This window comes from Cucumis melo, chromosome 7 (genome assembly GCF_025177605.1).
Source record: "Cucumis melo cultivar AY chromosome 7, USDA_Cmelo_AY_1.0, whole genome shotgun sequence".
Lineage (NCBI taxonomy): Eukaryota > Viridiplantae > Streptophyta > Magnoliopsida > Cucurbitales > Cucurbitaceae > Cucumis > Cucumis melo.
Genome location: NC_066863.1, coordinates 24,643,676 through 24,663,930, shown reverse-complemented (window position 1 = coordinate 24,663,930; position 20,255 = coordinate 24,643,676). Strand labels below are relative to the sequence as shown.

Sequence of the window (20,255 nt, the reverse complement as noted above, 5' to 3'; positions counted from 1 at the left end):
TCTAAAATAATTTCAAAAATAATAATAAAAAAGACTAAAGGCCAATAGTGAATAATTTAGTTACACGATCGTTTAGATTTAGGAACCCAAATTTAAATGATTTTTTTTTTCAAAATTTGGTACACGACTTTTTAATTTTTTGTTACACGATCGTTCACATTTTTTTACAGTATGGTTTAGTTTTTTTACACGATATCGTTTACACAATCGTTTACTTTTTTTACACGATCATTTACATTTTTCTACTCCAATCTAAATGATTCTTTTTCAATATTCTTTATACACGATTGTTTACTCTTTTACACGATAGTTTATATTTGTCTACTCCAATCTAAACGATTTTTTTTTCAAGATTCTTTATACATGATCTTTTAGATTTTGCTATTTTTTGTAAATGATGTGAAAAAAAGGAAAAGAAGAAAGACAATATAAAGAAATTGTAGCGAAAAAAGATAAGAAGAAAAGTAGAAAGACAATGAAAAAACGAAAAAAGAAAAGAAGAAGAAAAGAAGAAAAACGATGAAAAGATTAAACGACGTAAATAAAGAATTGAAAAATAAGAAAAATGATGGAAAAAAATTGCAAAAAAAAAAAAAAGGAAAGAACAAAGACGAAATCGCAAGAGGAGGACGAATCATGGAAGGGCAAACCGAAATAGTTTGGTGTTTTGTTACATTTATGTAAGTTTCATGTTTATTATTTGTATTATATTTATATTATTAGTAATATTTTTTGTTTAAATATTATGTTTTTGTGGATTTCTCTAGGTTGATTCACCTCTCATATTGATATTGAATCCATTGAAATGTTGATAGTTTAGTGAAGATTTTATGAAGTTTTTTTCGAGGTTTTGCATAAACTCATTGGTCACTTTGGCGGTTTTATCTACATTTTCAATGTAAAAGACCAATCTAATAAGATAGATGTAATTTTTTTATTATTTTAGGAGAAAAGAAAAGGTATTACTTTTTCTTGAAATTGGACATTTTGTTTAATTGCTGTATTAAAGCAAAAACATGTGTTTGTTATGTATAGATGATTAAGTTGAAAGAGCTTATGGTATATAATGAAAATATAGCATAGCATTGGTAAATTATGAGGGCAATGAAGTTTTTGCATATAAGCCATAAGTGACACTAAAGTTTTTATCCTTCTACCATCAAGGACTAGCCTAGGTGGAGACATCACACGAGATATTTTAATAGAAAAAGAAAAGCGTAATCTTTTTCTTAAATTAGAGATATATTTCAAGTGTAATCTCTTTCTCTCGTTTTTGTTCATATCAAAATGTTATTGCACGTTCCTTTGTATCTAAAGTTTTGGTAGAGTTTGTATCTTCTTGTCTTACTACTTCTTACCTTCGATCGGCATTTTCTATACTTATTTTTAATAATGTAATTTTTCAGTTTTGTGGTTGGACGTTGATTTATCACGTTGCAAATAAAAAGTAAGAATTGAAAATTTTTAAAATTTACTTACCAAAATGTAAATAAATACGAAAAAAAAAGGAAAAAAGACTACATTTTTAAATTAATAACTGTAAATTTTTTTTAAAATGTTGCACTTTAATTATAAAAATTAAGTTGGAGAAAATGTTGTACTCAAACCAGAAGAATATATGTTGCAATATTTTCAAATTAAAAAAATAAAAAATAGCGAAACGTTATCATCGTAATTTAGCACTATTTGGAATATTATGTTTTTCCACGGGATTCAAGATTGTTATTATTTAAATGAAAATTACTCGTTTAATCATATAGTTTTTGAAGGAAAAAAAAAGTCATTTTATTTAGTTGAGATTATGATTTTTCTTGAAAAAAAAGGACATTAAAAATTAATTATTTAAAGCTGTCCTACATAAATTCTCCTACCTACACTCATTTTTGTAAACTATACCGACAAAAGTGTATTTTTTTTCCCTTCTGAACAAAGGGTATATTTTAAATATAAACACAAGAGTAAAAAAATGCAAATGTAAAAAATTGTGACAAAAATTGAAAACTATTCCTAAAATATGATGGTTAGTGACAGTTATTCTATTATCCAAATATGAAAATTTGACCCTTGAGGGCTTAATTGATATCTTGCAATTAGATGTTTTTTTTTATATATATATATATATATAATTTGTTCAAATTGGAACTTTTTTTTTAAAAAAATATTTTTTGTTTTGGAAAAGAAACAAAATGAAGGGAGGGTAATATTAAATTGGTAAGATTTGAAGAAAAAAGAAACCGAAGGCATAAATGGTAATTAAGGCGCAATTAATGGGTAATTCAAAATGGTTAAGATTCAATTTTAGTTTTAAGCCTAAAGATCGTTTCAGTCAACAAAAATTACTTTGAATCCCTAATTTCCATAACAAATCTTTTGCCAAGTCAGCACCAGTCTCATTCTCTCCCGCTCCGTTGGATCTCTCATTCCCATCAATCTCCACACGCCACGTGTCTCTATCTCATCAGCCCGATTTTTGCGGCGCCTCGTTAAAATATCTCCTCCCCACCGGAATCCCAACTCCCGGCGGCGCGTGCACTCTAAACTTTCCCTTCTATTTATTTAAAATTAAAAAATATATATATATATATATATATATGAATTTGTTTTATTTGGGGTTGGAAGTTGGGAATTTAGACCGGGTTTTTTTGAAATACGGGTGTTGAGGATCCTATAAAACAGGGGAATTTGGTTATTCCCTGAGCTTTTCTTCTTCAACTCTTCAAATCACTCTCCTTCTTCACTCTCTCCATTTTCTTTCCTTCTCGTTTTCCTGGAAAGTTCACTGAGAAAATTTGCAGACACTTTTGGAAGTTTTTATAAGAGAAACATAGTAAGTGGGTATTCAGAAACAAACCTTTGTCTCTCTCTCTTTCCATCAAAATACAAAATCGATTCGAGCATTTATTCCTCTTCTCTTTCTCTTAAAGCTGCTCTTATAAACTTTTCTTTTCTATCTCACACTCTCTAATTTTTTCCCCCAGAAATTTTCCCTTTTCCCCTTTTTTTACCCTTTTCCCTTTTTTTTTCTTCTTTTCTTTTCTCCTTCAATGAACGGTTCTGAGTTTCCCACATTCACTATAGATTTGTTTTTCGTTTAAATGTTCATCTTTTTGTGGAATTTTTCTTTTGGGTTAAGTCAAGCTTTTTGGTTCTGATGATTATGATAAACACAAACCAAGAAAACCCATAAGTGGAGGGAGGTCACTGATTAACTTTCCTTTCTCACCATTTCAGCTTCTCTTTGACGTGTTCTTCCATTTTACCTTTAACATTCTCTTTATTCTCCTCGTGTGCCTCTAGTCCTTTAAGGGAATCTTCTTCTTTCTTTTTCCTTTTCTCCTCCCCCCTTCTCTATATTTTACTCTCTGCCTCTACATTTCGCTTTCAATGGTAGCTCTCAGAATCTGACACTGGAAAGAAATTTTTTCTGCTCTGTTTCTCTCTCTCTCTTTCATGGAAGAAATGGATTTCTTTGTACCTCCGATCAAGTACACTGAACATCGAAACCAAACCAGGCTTGTCTCTTCGCCATCAATGGGCCCTAAGGTCGTGAGGATTTCTGTAACTGACGCTGATGCTACTGACTCTTCTAGTGATGAAGAGAAAGAAGAATACGTCTGTCGGCGGGTCAAGAAATTTGTTAACGAGATTACAATCGAGGCTTCCTCGACAGGGAAAAGTAGCCGCAAGAAATCCACCGGTGGGAAATCGAAGTTTGCGGCAGTTAATCGTGGCTCATTGAAGCAGATGCCGGCTGGAAGTAGAAAATTCCGAGGTGTACGGCAACGGCCGTGGGGAAAATGGGCGGCTGAGATTAGAGATCCTTCTCGACGTGTACGGGTCTGGTTGGGCACCTACAATACGGCTGAAGAAGCGGCTATGGTCTACGATAACGCTGCCATTCAACTCCGTGGCCCCACCGCCCTAACTAATTTCACTCCACCACCGGTGAAGTCCTCGACGGAAACCACCACAGCGGTCAGCTCTGGCTATGCTTCCACCGAGGAGTCCAACGACAATCTCTCCTCTCCAACTTCCGTTCTCCGTTGCCTATCGCCATCAGCAAACGACGCTGTATCCGAAAAAGTATCAGCAACAACTGGAAAAGAAATCCGCGGAGACGAGTCGGAGAAATTTTCGGATTTCTCGTTCCATTCGAATTGTGATACGTTTTTCCCCAATGATATCTTCGACTTCCAACCGCCGGTCCCGTCTCCGTTCGACGACAAGTTATTGAACGACGCCCTTTTGAAAGGCGACTACGGCAGCAGTATGTTCATTAACCCCGGCGATGATTTCGAGTTCGGGTTCGGGTTCGGATTATCCACGTGGCATACAGTTGAAGATTCCTTCTTAGACTTTAGCGACATATTCGGGTCGGACCCTCTCCTTGCGCTTTGAGATTTTTTTTTTTTTTTTTTTTTCCTTTTCTTTTTTTAATTTTTAATAGGCTGAATTTTCGGCAATTTTGTGAGTGTCAGATTTTTCTTTTTTCTTTTTAAATGTTTAGTTTTCTTCTTTTTTCTCACTCGTAAATTTTGGGTTTTGTAATTTGTTATGTATCAAAAATGGAATGGTGTCTTCCGTCACAGTAACGGTGACGGAAAAATTTTGTGTACGTGTTCTTTTTGTAAGCTCTTTTCACGTGACACGCACATTCTAAAAAACAAACAAACAAATAAATAAAAGGCTATGCGAGGGATTTTGCCTATTAGCCTAACACGTGCGAGGGAAGGTACACGTGCGACGTGGTGCCGTCGTCAACTTGCCGAATTTGATCCACCAAACTTATAATTAAAATATCAATATTCATTGAGAGCATAAAATTATTTAACATAATTTCACTTCTACGTGTTTATATATTTCAGCTTATTTAAATTTTTTTAATCAAATTTAGGAGGGGCATAGATGTCTTTTTGTTTATAAAATGAGTCAACGAGTAAGTGGTGGTGCACACAAAAATCTCACAGGTCTGGGTGTTTTCTAACTTTTTTTCTTAATAATATAATATATTCCATTTTCAATTTTCAATTTGCTTTTTTTTTTTGTCTTTTTCTTTTTCTTTCAAATGTACTCATCAATTTTAATTATTTAATTAATTGATTTTCTATTTTAAGAGCCGTTAAAACAGTTTCTATTTTCTATTTAACATTGATTTTGTAAATTTCAACAAAAAGGAAAAGAGAGAGAGAATTTAACAAAAAACCAAAGTAAATTTGCACATTGTTGTCATCATAAAGTATAATGTGCATAATAGGATGATAATTATTACACCAGTATTAAAGAAAATGATAAATATAACAAATTAGGTTTCCATTTTAAAAATATTTCTCATATTTATAATTATTTAATTACAAAATCGTTCAAAGAACATAGTTTATGACTTATGATAAAAATAAGTAAATCTATGTTCTCATTTTATGGTAAAAAAAATTTCATAAAAAATAAGTAATAGAATGCCACAAAATATAATTCAAATTAACAATAAGCATTTTAACTTATTTGAAAAGCATACACATTATATTTTATTAATTCAAATAGTTTATTATATCCATATCTTTTCATGAAATTTTCATTTTATGGTAAAAAAAATCATAAAAAGTAAGTAATAGAATGCCACTAAATATAATGCAAAGCAAACAATTAATGTTTTAACTAATTTAAAAAGGCATACACATTATATTTATTAATTTAAACAATTTATTTAAAGTTTTAATTTTTTTTAATGATTTTAAAAGTTTCTTTTATGTCAACATTTTAGAGTTATTTTCGAATAATTAATTAAAATCTCTCCATCAACATCAACACTTTAAATTATCTATTAAGAGAAGAAGAAAACAAACACCCAATTGATAAATGAGGAACTTCAATTTTAGTTATCATTTATTTTATTTTACTCTTGGGATATTTTTAATTAATATTTACCTTTAGTCTTATTAATTATATTTATAAACCCTTAGAACCACAACCATATATAACCTAAACATTTAAGATTTATAAATAACTAAAACATTTAGAATTAAATGAATTAAGTTCCTCAATGGTCTATTTTGTAAAATAAGGGATAAAAAATTTAAAAAGGTATTTTAACCCATATAATTATTTACTTATCATGTTGAGATTGGGACCTTCTATTTTCACTTATTTTTACAATATACTCCAAAAAGAGAATTTAAGAGAGATTCTAAGTTTCTATTTGTAATTCCATGAAAGCTAAAGGATTTAATAGAAAATGACATTCATTAAAGGAAAGTTTCTTATAAGTCAAAAGAAAAATTGATATTTCACTGTTCCATATTCAATTGCCCTCGTTTTTATTTTGATTTTTATTCCATTTCAACCCCCAAACTTAAATATTTAATTTTGATTCGATTTTTTTTTTACAAAATAATAATTATGTTTTGCTTTTTTTTTTTTTTTTTTTTTTTTTTTTTTTTTTTTTAAAAAAAGACTATAATACATTACTTTTAGCTAAGAAGACTTCAAGATAACATTTGAATTTTGAGTAAATAATCAAAAGTGTTTTGAAAATGCTAAAAATACTTAAAAAAAAAAGTAATTTAAAGCACTTTTAAAAAAAGTATTTAATTCGTTTTTTTTTATGGCCAAAAGCAATATTTATATTAAAGATGTTTTGGAATGTTTCCGTATAGAGCAATAGTACTTGATTATGGTCATACTAGTAAAAAATATGTCATAAAAAATTGTTGGAATTTTGTATTAAAAAAAAAAATCATTTACAAAATATAACAAAAAAATGGATGAATTTTGCTATATTTTATAAATAGTTTCGATATATCACTATTTTCTTAAAATGATTTAACAAATTCTTATTTCATTCTTTCTCACTTGAAAATTAAAAAAAAAAATGTCTTTTTTCCAAAAAAAGTAAGTTGTAATTAAATATTTGTAGCTAATTCAAACCAATCATATATGGTTACACTTGAATAAATAATCAAACAGCTTTCTAAAGAAATGTTTACTTTTTTTAAAAAAGCATTTACTCAAGAAAAAAATAGGGAAAAAAAAGAGACATAGTATTGCATAATTATGTAACCTTAGTATTTAAAATGTATATTTATTACCATTCTAATTCTAATTATATAACCTTAGTATTATTTTCTACTAATTCTAAATCATTTTCTATACAACTGGAAATAATTTAGGGTATAAAATTGATCATGACTACATCTATCTCAGCATCCATCTCAGTTCTTGTAATTTTAGGTCTCAAAATTTAACCTAGACAATTTTCACTAAAGCTTAATATTATTAATCATAATTATAAATTTCCAGAATGATTTGGATCATAATCGAAATAACAATACAAGAAAGAGTTACCATATAAATATATAAATATGATAGTGTACTTTTAAAGTTTATAATGAAGGGAAAGAGACTAATATTTCTAGTCAAAATGAATTTAGCTTAACTAATATAAAGTATGTGCTAATAACACAATAACACAATTAAGGTGATTTGTGTGACGTACTAATATTACTAACTTTTATTTGAGTAAGTTAGCATGGAACTAACCTATAAAATTAATCTTAAAATTTTATTGAGAATGTATAAACAAAATTTTGACATTTGAAACCATAAATATTAAAATAAAATAGTCCAAAATAAATGTACATTTTTCCTTTAATATTTCTAAAACATTTTTGAATTGCAATAAAGTGAGAGATCTCATAACCTAATTAGAATAAGACACAAACAAAACTTAAAGAGGTTACAAGTTAAGGATTACACACTCTTACCCAAACTACACCAACAGGAAAAGAACAACAATAAAAACAAGTTGATTTTTTAAAAAAATGAGAAAAAAAAAAGTAGATAAAGATCGAAAAGATAATGGTATTAGAGGAACATACTTGATTCTATTTCAAAATCTAACTAGGTAACGAGAGATGGTAATGTAGTTTACATATAGACTATCTAACTTATAACGGTTGTGAAGTCAGAATCTTGAATGAAGACAAGTCTTGTTGGGTTGATGAATAAGAAGTTTTATTGTTTTCAATATATAATTAATCTAATTTCAAAGACAACCTGCATGGAAAAGAAATGGAGGACATGGGTGGCAGGATTTAGCATAAATAGATGTGTTTGTAGGCAGCACTTTAGCAGCGGCTATCACTCTGTCAACCCAATCAAAATTCTTCTGCCTAAATATAACACAATTCACAATCTCCCAAATTCTCTTATGTCTTTTTTCACATCTCACTCTAAAACTAGCTACCCTTTTTCTTCCTCAATTCCCCCTAAATCTAAGACTAGCTAGCTTCAAGTTGTAGGCTACTAGTTCATAGAGTCTCACTCTATTTTCTAATAAACAATACAAAATATGTAAAATATAGAGAAAATAGTCGCACATGTTTACATAGTTTTATTAACAATGTACCACGGAAGAACGATTTTATTAGGTAAAATGTTATAAAATACATTAAGGTGGCGTCTACTTTTCTAAACCAACGGTCATTACTTTTGGATCGTTCGAATACTACTCATTTTCAATCCAAACTTAAAAGTTGGAATCATATATGATACGACTCATGCACATATTTCTCCAACATGAATAGCTACCAAGAAAACTAAGTTTGGAGTTGAGATAAATTTAATACCATATTTGAGAACATGATAATGTGGTGCTGGCGAAAAGCCGGCCAAGTTTTTACGGGTTAGACGTGAAGACAACAGGGCCATAGAGAATTTGGTTCCTTATCCTGCTGTCTTCACCCCCACACTCAAATCTTGACCATACACGTAAGCATCAGACAACTATTTTGTGTTGGATCACATGATAGGTTTCTACCCCATGCAATGCAACCCTTTTTGCAATTGGGCCGTTTGGTCCCCCAAGGCCCAGTTTGGTTGTTCGTCCACGTGGCAGATATTCTCGATAGTGATTGGAAGGACCCACAGTATCAAGCAATTTGGGTTTTTGGTTGCTGTGGACCTGACCTTAGTTTTTAATTATTTTGCATTTCCATTTTTTTGGATATATTTGAAATTAATGTTAACACGTCAGCAAATGGCCCCCACCTCCTAGTCACGGGCCTTTTTCAGCTCGCGGTGTCCAAATCATTGCCACCGCCCGTACCCTTAGTTGAAGAGCCGCATTATTCCGATGTCCACCCCCCCTCCTCTCTCATGCAAAACTAACAAACCCATCAAAATCCTCACTCAATACTTTCAACTAATGTTTTATAAATATTTTCTAATGTCTCGTCCTTTTCAAAATTTTTTAGTTTACTTCAAAATCATGTTTTAATTAAGTCTTTGAAGCCTCTATATATGTTAGTGATTGAGAATTTTGAGTTCTCGTATTGAAATGGTTATCAATTCAAATTGTTAGAGTTTTCGTATCATTACGTCCTATATATTTATTTTAATTATAACTTGTTGAATTATTAAAACTAGTATAACGCAATTGATACGTTATCAAACAAAATCAATCTCGTAGATTTGAGGATAGGGAAAGAAAGGGAAAGTGCGGGGAAAAGAGGGAGTCAACTTGAACGACCGAAATGACAAATAAAAGGGACAGGAAAGGGATATGTGAGATATTCTTAATATATAAATTTCAAAAATAGAAAATAAAAATATATTTCTAAATATATAATATGTCATTTTAATTAAATCAATGCATTTCATTTTCCCATTTTTATGTTACAATACAAAACAAATTATTGTTGTCTTTAGTAAAACAGCTATGGTGAATGTAAGATGGAGTTGGAGAGAAAATAACTTGGTAATGAAGTATATATTTTGATGGGTTCATTTATTTCGTAGTACCATAAAATGAAAGAAGGTTCGTATTTGTGAAAGGTTATATCAATTACAACTGAACTAAGCTTGTCTTTTACTGATGAATATGATACTAATAACTATCTCAATAGTTGATTGTATTATAATATTAAAGTTTTGACATAAATTTTTATTTTTGTCAATAACGACTTCCAAAAGAAAACGTACGAGATGTGATCCCTTTATTAAAAAGGTCAAAATTAAATATCATACACATTTATTAAATTTGAAAGGACGAAAAAAATATAAGACATTACTGAACATTTTACGCTATATTATTTAGTTTAAGTTTATTTCATATGTAAATGTGTTTTTTTTTTAAAAAAATATACAAAGGGTCAGTCGGGTGCACTTGGGCATCTCCACTAGGTGAACACCCCCTTAGCACCCTCATCACTCCCGCTTCATTCATAATCAATAAAGATCGAGTCAGTACAGGAAGCAAGGAGAGAAAGGGCTAAACAAAAGCCCGATCAAACAAAAGCATTTATGTTTAAAGCTATAGTGCTAGCATTGTAATCTAAAAAAAGTTTTGATCTACTACTCCAGAAACCGGTCAGCGCCACAATGTCATCTCAAAGCAAATTTAAGTCTTTTTCGGAGCTTGTGAAGATGCAATTATTTCTTTCTAACCAAATCTTCCAAAGAGTCACAACTAGGGGTGAGCATCGGGCGGTCGGGGTCGGTTTTCTGACCAAACCGTCCCGAACCGACTACAAGTCGGCACGGAAGTATGAAAACCGGCCTCGACCGCCGGTTCTAACCAAACCGGCCGGTCCAACCGGTGGTCGGTTCGGGTCGGTCGGTTTTTTTTTCCCTCTCCTTCTTTCTTTCTTTCCTGTTTCTTCTCCTCCTCCTCCTTCCTTTTCTATGTTTCTTGCTTTCTTTTTGATAAACAAACGATTTTAAAAACTAAGAATGACGTTATTATGTTTTATTTTACTTTTTAATTTCAATAAAAAAGTCTACGATATATATTTTATATTGTCTTAAAATCATATAATTGTGATTAAAAAATAAAATCAAGTTCTATTAATTTCAATGCTTAGTTCATAGGTATTGCACAAATTAATAAAATAAACAACATAAAAATAAGAATCTAAACATACTACCAAAATGAAATATATATATCAAATATTATAGGGTTAGAAACATCCAAGTTCAATTCAGTTCACCACATTACTATTAATATTCACAAATACAACCAAAGTATGAAACAAAAACACTATGATAATCTAGTCAATAGAAATATTACAAGTCTTGGATCAGAATTAGTTAATAATCGGTAATTGACAACTTATCAAAATCTGGAAGGTCTTCAAGCTCCTTTTCATTCTCCATAACCACCCGAAATCCTACATAATCAATATGAAGAATTTACTAAATAATTTAAGATTTCACTAAAGTTACACATTACAACTACAAAAGATATCATGTAAAGATTTGAAAATACCTTCTTCAAATTTTGAAGCCTCTTCCAATTCATGTTGAAATTGAAGATGTATTGGATCAGAATTTAGCCAATTTTGAGTACATATGAGAGCCTCCACTGTTTTAAGAGCCAATGAGCAACGTGATGAGTCAACAACACGTCCTCCAGTACTAAAAGTCGACTCAGACGCTACAGTAGAAACTGGAATAGCCAAAATATCTCTAGCCATTTGACCAAGAACCTCAAATCGATCACTGTTCATCTTCCACCACTGTAGTATGTCAAAATCACCTTCGGTCCTAACATTGGCTTCCAACAAATAGATATCAATCTCCGATGATCCCTGTTCGAAAGGTGTAGTAGAATCATCTTCAAATTCCTCGACAATCGTAGACAAAATCTTCACCCACATTTTTATTAGAATCAAAATCAATATTAGCATCCAAGCCTGAAACAGTTTGTGTACTAATTGTACTAGTACTACTACATCCTTGTCTACTCCCACTTCGAGTAGTACTATACTCATGAAAGAGACGTCTACAACATTGTTCCACTACATTTCCCATGGATTCAGCAACCTTGGGACCAAAAAAAATTTTCAAACAAAAAGATACAAATCTTAATTTCTTTCGAGGATCCAACACAATAGCAACATACAACAACAAATTATTCTTTTCATTGTTTCCCCAATATTTCTCGAATTTTGCCTTCATGTTATTAGCCATTCCAACTAACAATGCATTTGCACTACCCGCATTTAAACGTATACAATTCTGAACCACTGTAATCTGATGAAAAACCAAGTTTGAAGTAGTATACAAAGAACCTGAAATCTTTAATGTGACATCATAAAATACTTTTAAAAATCGTATTAACATCCTAGCATTTGTCCAATCTTTCTTATTCGGTGACATATCATGTCTATACGAGGCATCTTCATCTTCTAATCTATCAAAAGCTTTTTCAAACTTAACAACAGCTTCAAGCATCATATATGTGGAGTTCCATCTTGTAGGAACATCAAGACACACATAACTCTTACAAGCAATTTTTTCAAGTTCAATGCACTTTTTAAATTTCAAAAAACGAGTAGGAGAAGACCTTATAAATCACACATCATAACGAATCCTATCAATACAATCATTATGTTCCTTAAAAGCATCAGTTACTATAAGATTCAATATATGGGCACAACAACGAACATGCAGAAATTTCCCACCAAACAATAATCCTTTATTGAATCTCTTTAAAAGATAAGCAACAGCAGTGTCATTCGAACTTGCATTATCAACCGTCAAAGTCATTGCCCTCTCAATGCCCCAATCCTTCAAATTCTTTTCAATGGTTTTACCGATAGTATCACTTTTATGATTCTCAATTGGAGAAAAACTAAGTATTCTCTTATGTAATTTCTAGTCAGAATCAATGAAATGGGCTGTTAGGACCATGTAATTAATATTTTCTTCCGATGTCCAATAATCAGTGGTGAGAGAAACTCTATACTTATTTTTTACAAACATGTCTCTCAAACGATTCTTCTCATTAACATACAACTTAAGCACATCTCTAGCCACAGTAAATCGAGATGGAACAACAAATCTAGTACGATTTCCACATGTTAATTTATCCACAAACTTCTTAAATCCCTTACCCTCCACAAACTTAAAAGGCAATTCATCAACTATTATCATCTCAACCAAAGCATCCCGACAACCATCTAAACTAAATGATTCACATACAAGTTGTGAAGAATTATCTCCAACTTTGGCTTTAGGTTTAAAAGCTAATGTCATTTGAGTTTGGTCTCTCTTTTTTTGGTAAGGGTACTTTTTGCAATTTTCTAAATGATGTTTCATAGTTCTAGTACCATTACGTTTAGAATGTCATGCATAAATAACTCCACAATATTTACATTTAGCACGAGGGTCATTAGGATCACCTTTAAGCCTCTCAAAGTGGTCCCAAACCATTGATTGTTTGACATTCTTCCTTATTTTTGGGGGATTTGGAACATCTTCTCTCCCATATGAATCAAGATCAACATCAATGGTTTTACGCTAGCCATCCGTATCTTCGTCCCTTACGATTTTTTAAGCTTCACAACTCCCATCACACTCTAACTCCATATCCGTTGAATCCATTTGATTTAACTGTAATGAGAGTAAAAAAAGATATTCCATTTTAGTGTGTGTGGGAAGAATAAAAGAAACCCAATACATATCTCCAATTATTTCACAAAAAAATAAAATTCAACTAAAACAATAGCTCATGAAATCGTATATAGAGGACAATAATTTAAATACTACAAAATGCTAAAGGGCTCATTTCTAGTCATTTATGGTCACAACACTAAAACTTATCTAATTTAACTATGATCAATAATGTGCATTTAACAATTAAAAACAAAACAAAACAAAAACGGAAAAAAATTAAAGAAAAAAGAGAAAAAATACATTGTTTTCTCTCAATGGTGGGAATTATTTCTAGAGAAAATAACGTGCAATGCTGAAAAGTAGTTGCTTGTTTTTTTTTTCTTTTTCTTTTTTCTGGTGCATTGCAGTTCAGCAGATCATTTCAAAGTTCAAATGAATTTTATTTTCAATAAAAGTGAACTAAGCCACACAAAATTACAAACTAAGTTAGTAAAAATCACCTTAACATATGATCGGGATAATTCATTCTCAGGCAATCTAAATCATGCTCCAAGTCATAACAAGAGTTTCAATACTTTTTCTTGGACATTTTTCAATACTTTAGCCCAGTTACTTCGTGCCTACAACATGACTGGGAAATGAGTATCTATAGGCTGAATTCTAAAAGCTAAACTTTCTTTAGAGAACAAAATAATGCCACAAATAAGTACCTGTATTTGTGGTTGTACGAAAGTAATGAAAATCAATTTCTCATCTTCATCAACAAGGCATATCCAAACACAAATGTCCAGTGCACCATCACTTCCTCCACCAGCATATATAAAAATAAAAACTACCCGTAACCTTTTTCTTTTTTTGAGAACTACCAGTAATTACTATCAAATTTGCCTTTGCCTTCGAATTATATATATATATAGTTTTTGTTTTGAGTTTTTTCAAGATCTCAGAGTTGGGAATGCGTTTCTTGTTTCAATAATCTCAATTTGCAAAAAATCTGAAGAGAGCAATTTTTATTTTACTTGTATTTGGTTGTTTCTCCTTTCATCATCAATCATCATATAACTTATAGTTTAACAGCATGAGGAGAATAGGAGATGTTAAATTCATAAATTCACAACATGAATAGTTCAACAACGATTCATCACAAGCTTATTGCATACACATATATTCAGAAAGAAAAGAAAAAAAAATACCAAATAATGAATTGGGTGTGCGGCTGAGCGAACGGGTGTTGGGTTGGGCGTGCGGACGGCGGCGATTGCGGCTGATGGCGTGCGGACGACCGGACGGGGATTGCGAAAACGATTGCCAAAACGAGAATGGGGACGACTGATGGCGACGATTGCGAAAACGAGGAAGAATGGGTCGCAACGCGAGGAATGAGGACGAAAGAACCTAATTTACAAAATTATATAATATACATATATATATATATATTTTAAAGAGGGAGTCGGTTCAGTCGGTTTACCAAACCGACCGACCTCCTATCTTGAACCGACCGATTCAAAGTCGGTTTTCAAATTACAAAACCCGAAACCCGACCGCCCATACTATTTTCCGCCCGCCTGACATCGGTTCGTTCGGTTTCGGTCGGTCGTTTTGGTTTTTCGGTCCACCATGCTCACCCCTAGTCACAACTATCAAATTGAAAGTGATGGAACCTTTCCTATTTGCTGTGTTAAAACCACATAAATCCTCACATAAGGAGCTAACTGACTGATGTCGGTTGTTGGTTCCAATTTAGAATATGCCTTGCTTTGTTCCAAATTGTCTGTGCATAAGGGCAGTGAATAAAGAGATGGTTTATATCTTCTGCATTAGATTTGCACATGGAGCACCATTGTGGATAGAGATTGTAATTGGGGAGCCTCTTTTGTAGTTTTTCAACTGTGTTGATGCACTCATGGATAAGAGTCCAAATAAAAAGTTTGCATTTTTTTGGAATTTCAGACTTCCAGAGAGAATTGAAGATGCTAGCCTATATTGCAATTTTGTCGTCAATTTTCAATCGAATTTAAAGCTTTTTTGACAGATGCAATACTGATTAGAGAACCAATCAGCACATTGAATGATAGGGTTCCAAGGGGCTTTTTTGCTACTGAACTTGCTTTTGGAGAGGAAATAGCCAGTACAACCTTGATCGTATTTTGCCATGATAAGGTTTTTCCAAAGAGAATTCCCATCATTGATAAAACGCCAAAGCCATTTGCACAACAAAACAAAATTTGCAGTATTAAATTTGGTGATTCCCAGTCTTCCCATTTCTTTAGGCAGCGTGATTTTTGACCACCTCAGTAGGCTGGTGTTTTCTCCATCCTCTGTTCCTTTTCATAAAGATTTTCTCCAACTATTTTCAATATTTTTGTGACTCCTTTTGGAGCCTTGAAAACAGACATTTGATATGTGGGAAGGCTTTCCAAGGAGGAATTGATGAGGGTGATTCTGCCTCCCTCGGATATATAAGAGAATTTCCAATTGCTAAATTTTTTATGAATCTTATCAACAATTAAGTCCCAGAAAATCAAGGAGGAAGGCTTACCCCCCAAAGGGACTCCAAGGTAATTGATCGGCAAATGTTCTTATTTAATCCCACAGCTTCCAGCAATTTGATCAACTCTACTGGCACTCACATTTATAGGGATGATCGTGGATTTGTTGAAATTAAAGTTTAAACACGAAGCTGATTCAAAGAGGTGGAGGATGTTTCTTAAAGAGGCAATATATTCATCCTTGTCTTCAATAAAAATCAGTATATCGTCAGCAAACAGAATATGAGATATGTTGATTTTATCCTCAATGTTGGCCCCTTTTATTTTCCCTTTGTTTTCCAAATCTGTGAGGAGTCAACTGAGATAATCCATAGCCAGTACAAATATGAATGGAGATATTGGGTCGCCTTGTCGAATGCCTCTGCTCGAAACGATTTTACCGCGAGGTTTACCGATTATCAAAACAAAATACTGCACACTTGATATACAGGCTTTGATCATTTTCCTCCAGTGAGGTGAAAAAAATTTCTTCATCAACATGAAATCAATAAATTTCCAGCTTATTTTGTCAAAAGCTTTTTCAATGTCCAGCTTAATGACATATCCGTTGATTTTCTCAGCTCTTCAGTAGTCAATGGTTTCGTTTGCTATAAGAATAGCATCGCAAATTTGTCTGCCTTTGACAAAAGCCATTTGGAATTCTGAAATTGTTTCTGGTAAGGTGGTCTTAAGCCTTTCCGCAATCACTTTAGCGATTAATTTATAAATAGAAGTGGTAAGGTTAATAGGACGGTAATCAGATGGAGTTTCACTTTTTCACTTTTTTTGCAATCAGAACAATGTAAGTTTCATTGACCACCTTGTTAATGACGTGATTTGAATGGAGGTCTCAAAAAATATGCATAATATTTATCTTCATGCATTTCGAAGTTTTTTTTCAGAAATTCCATAGTAAAACCATCTGGTTCCGGAGTATTATTATTGTAAAAGGACTTCAAGGCCTACCAAATTTCTAGTTCATTAAAGTTGTTGTCCAGCAGGTTTATGTTCAAATCTGAGATTGGAGCCCAATCAATATTGTCTATGAATAATTATTCTTTTCTGTTTGCTGTGTATATATTATTAAAGTGGTTTAAAAAGACCTCTTCAATGTCTCTATCTTTTGTGCAAGCTTGCCCTGAAATGTCGATTATATTTGAGATGATGTTTCTGAAGGGATGAAAGCATTTTCTAGCGGAAGAATTACAGAGACCCAATTTTAATTGGAACCTTAAAATTACCGATATATTGGCAAAAAATACAAAACTATTTTTATGGTTAAACATGCTTTGAAGAAAAATATACAGAAGAAAACTTACGCTCGTTGACGACTTTAAATTTATCAATCACCAATTTGGGCATCACCACTTGAAAACCTTCATTGAGATGGTTTGTGGCAACAAAAAATGGAATAAGGGAATTTTTCTTTAGAGAGAAAATTTGTTCATAGAGAACGGGAGAGCAATTTAAACTTCGCAGAACTCACCCCTCTGATTTTTGTTATGCAAAAAATTTCATTTCTTCAGTCAGAAGAAAAGGGAAGTTAGAGAGAATAAATGGGAACGTGAGAAAATCACCCACGTTCCTTATTAATTAATTTAAATTAATTAATTAATTAATTAATTAATTAATTAAATTATATTTAGATGGATATCTCTCACATGAGCTATAAATTTAAATTAATTAATTTAATTAAATGAAATTAAATTAAACAATTAATTAATTCTCCAATTAATTAATTTCTAAATTAAATATCTTATATTTAATTTAATCCAAAATTTGAATCATATTCAAATATAAATCTCTCATAACCTATAATTTTAATATGTATCACATACACATTAAATTTTAACCTATAGTTTTAATATGAATCTAATTCACATTAAACTAATATTTGAATTCATTCAAATATTTTATTCTCTCCTAATTTAATTTTGAATCATATCCAAAATTAAGTTTATATAATAAAGTCTAATTAAAATATAAACTTTATATTATAATATATCAATATACATTAAATTCATTCCCAAAGTAAATTTGAACATTTCAAATTACAACCAATATAAATAAATCTTATTACTCTTTATGAGCTAGGAATGGGACCTAATGGACCTACAGATCAGAAGCTGAGATTAATTAGCTAAACTCATTAACCACATTAATCAATATTCGTTAATTGTGTGTACACTCTACTAAAGACTCACAGCTGAATTCTTCTCACTGTAGATATATTTATGTGTCCACGGATATAGACTAATACCAGTAAGTTAGTCTTTCACAAGTGTTTGTAACACAAGCTGGGTTAAATTACCGTTTTACCCCTATGTTACTTCTAGTCCTTAAATACCCGTACTTCTTTAATGAACAACCTGTTTATGGTTCAACCACCAAACAGAAACCCCTCTCGTGCCATAGAGAGGGTAGGACCCTTTGTTCAAGTTCCGGAGACACCATTTAAGGGAACACATATCTACTTACCCTAAAGGTGGAAAGAAGTGAATTCCATCTTGTGTGATTATGTTTCCTGCTCCTCACTCGGTCTTGTCCCCAAAATGATAAGCATATTGGGTCGACAATTTGGCCACTCTCACCCGTACAAATCAAAGGACAATCTCTCGCAAACAGGAGTTCATAATACACTTAGGATTAAGACTAAGTCACCTAAGTCATCCTAATGAAATAGAAATCCAACTAGTTAACGAAGTTACATCTAGTGATTACTATTTCGTGGTCCAGTCTTATGTAAACTCATTGCATAGGATACCCTCTCTCGCATGTCGCATACATGGACGCATTGGATCAATGTGTTTGTATCAAATACAAAGTGAGACATATCCATAGTGTTAACAGGATAAGGTACCCAACCTTAACCCTATACTATAGACCCTTTAAGCTGATCTTGAACATTAATCCCCGTATGTCTCTACATACTGTTCAAGACTCATCAAACAGCTTAGGATGTTAGTTTATTGGATTTAGGTTATTAAGACAAAACTAATAATATAATCAATAACACTTATAATAATAAAACATTTTATTAATGACGGTCAATTGATTATATTTACTATCTACGAGTTTTAGGACATAAAACCCAACAGTTCCTTCTCTGTCTAGCAGTACAAATTCTATGGGAAAAAACCGACTTTTCATTACCTTATAAATTCCAGAGTCTTTTACATTTTTTATCCCAGATTTGAGTATCCAAGAAAGTAGCTTGACACAAATCTGCCTTAAGTGTCGTTGTCCTTGCGCATTGAAATTCATTTATACTACCATCGGCTTCAGACTTATCAATCAAGTCAATCTCTTTAGTCCATGAGATTTTATCTTGTTCAGCTCTTCCTTTTTTCATCTTACCCCATTGTTTTATAGTGCAGGCCAATTGCTTAAGTCTTCTCATAAAGAAATATCTCAAGTGTCCAGGTTGATCTGTGTTGCTCCACCATAACGCTAAATTTTTCTTAAAATCAACTTCATTGAGATAAGCATTTGTGGATCTAAATGGTGAGGGACCCCAATTTATGCAAGAAGATTCGAGAGCTATGGGGAAATGGTCAGATGTGATTCTGGAGAGCGTTCTGGAGTGATGAGGCGTGAATTGATGCTTCTATTCAGTTGAGTATAAAAATCTATCCAACCTGGATAGGGTAGGGTGATCACGAAGATTGGACCATGTATATTTGGTGTTTGTGAGGGGGGGATCAATAAGATTGCAATTTTCAATGAAGGTGTTGAATTTTTTCATGCTATGAGAAGCTGGATTTTTAGCAGAAGTTTCATTGTTCCATCTGATCACATTAAAATCGTCCCTCAACAACCAATTTGGTAAACTTTTTTTTTTTTGTAGCTCTTCAAGTTCATTCCATAATAGATTTCTAAATTTCCTTTTAGTCGGCCCATATATGGCAGTCAACCACCAGTTTGTACCATTTTTGTAGCATATGTTTGCTGATATAGAAAAGGAACCTTCAATGACGTTTTGAAGAGTATGTCTCAAATCATCCCACATCCCGTATTTCACAAATGACTGAGAAAATTCTTTTTTTAAACATTATTGTGATTTTTAAAATTAGTGAAGATTCAAATATAGAGGTATGAATGTCTTCGAAAAAAAGTAATTAAAAAAGTAATTGTGTTTTTCTTTTTCTTTCCCAATAATAATAAATTGATATCTAATTATTCAAAAAGTACACAATAGAATTCAACGAAAAATACATACCAAAAAGAGTATCTAAAACAAGAGACACCAAGTGGAACTTATAAGCATTTAATACAAAAGGGAACACACACACACACACACAAAATGCCATTATATTTCCTCCCAAGAAATAAAAG

The 20,255-nt window shown here is 31.9% G+C and overlaps 1 protein-coding gene across 1 annotated transcript; it reads left to right on the top strand.

Annotated features, from left to right (window-relative positions):
• Positions 1 to 2,551: 2,551 nt before the first annotated feature.
• On the top strand, positions 2,552 to 4,717 carry LOC103493117 (ethylene-responsive transcription factor CRF2-like). Its single transcript, XM_008453751.2, has one exon. It carries the CDS (start codon positions 3,451 to 3,453, stop codon positions 4,396 to 4,398), a length of 948 nt encoding a protein of 315 aa, XP_008451973.2. The 5' UTR covers positions 2,552 to 3,450; the 3' UTR covers positions 4,399 to 4,717.
• Positions 4,718 to 20,255: the final 15,538 nt, after the last annotated feature.

Coding starts and splice junctions, on each gene's coding strand:
- LOC103493117 (XM_008453751.2), top strand. CDS start 3,451: ATGGAAGAAATGGATTTCTTTGTACCTCCGATCAAGTACACTGAACAT.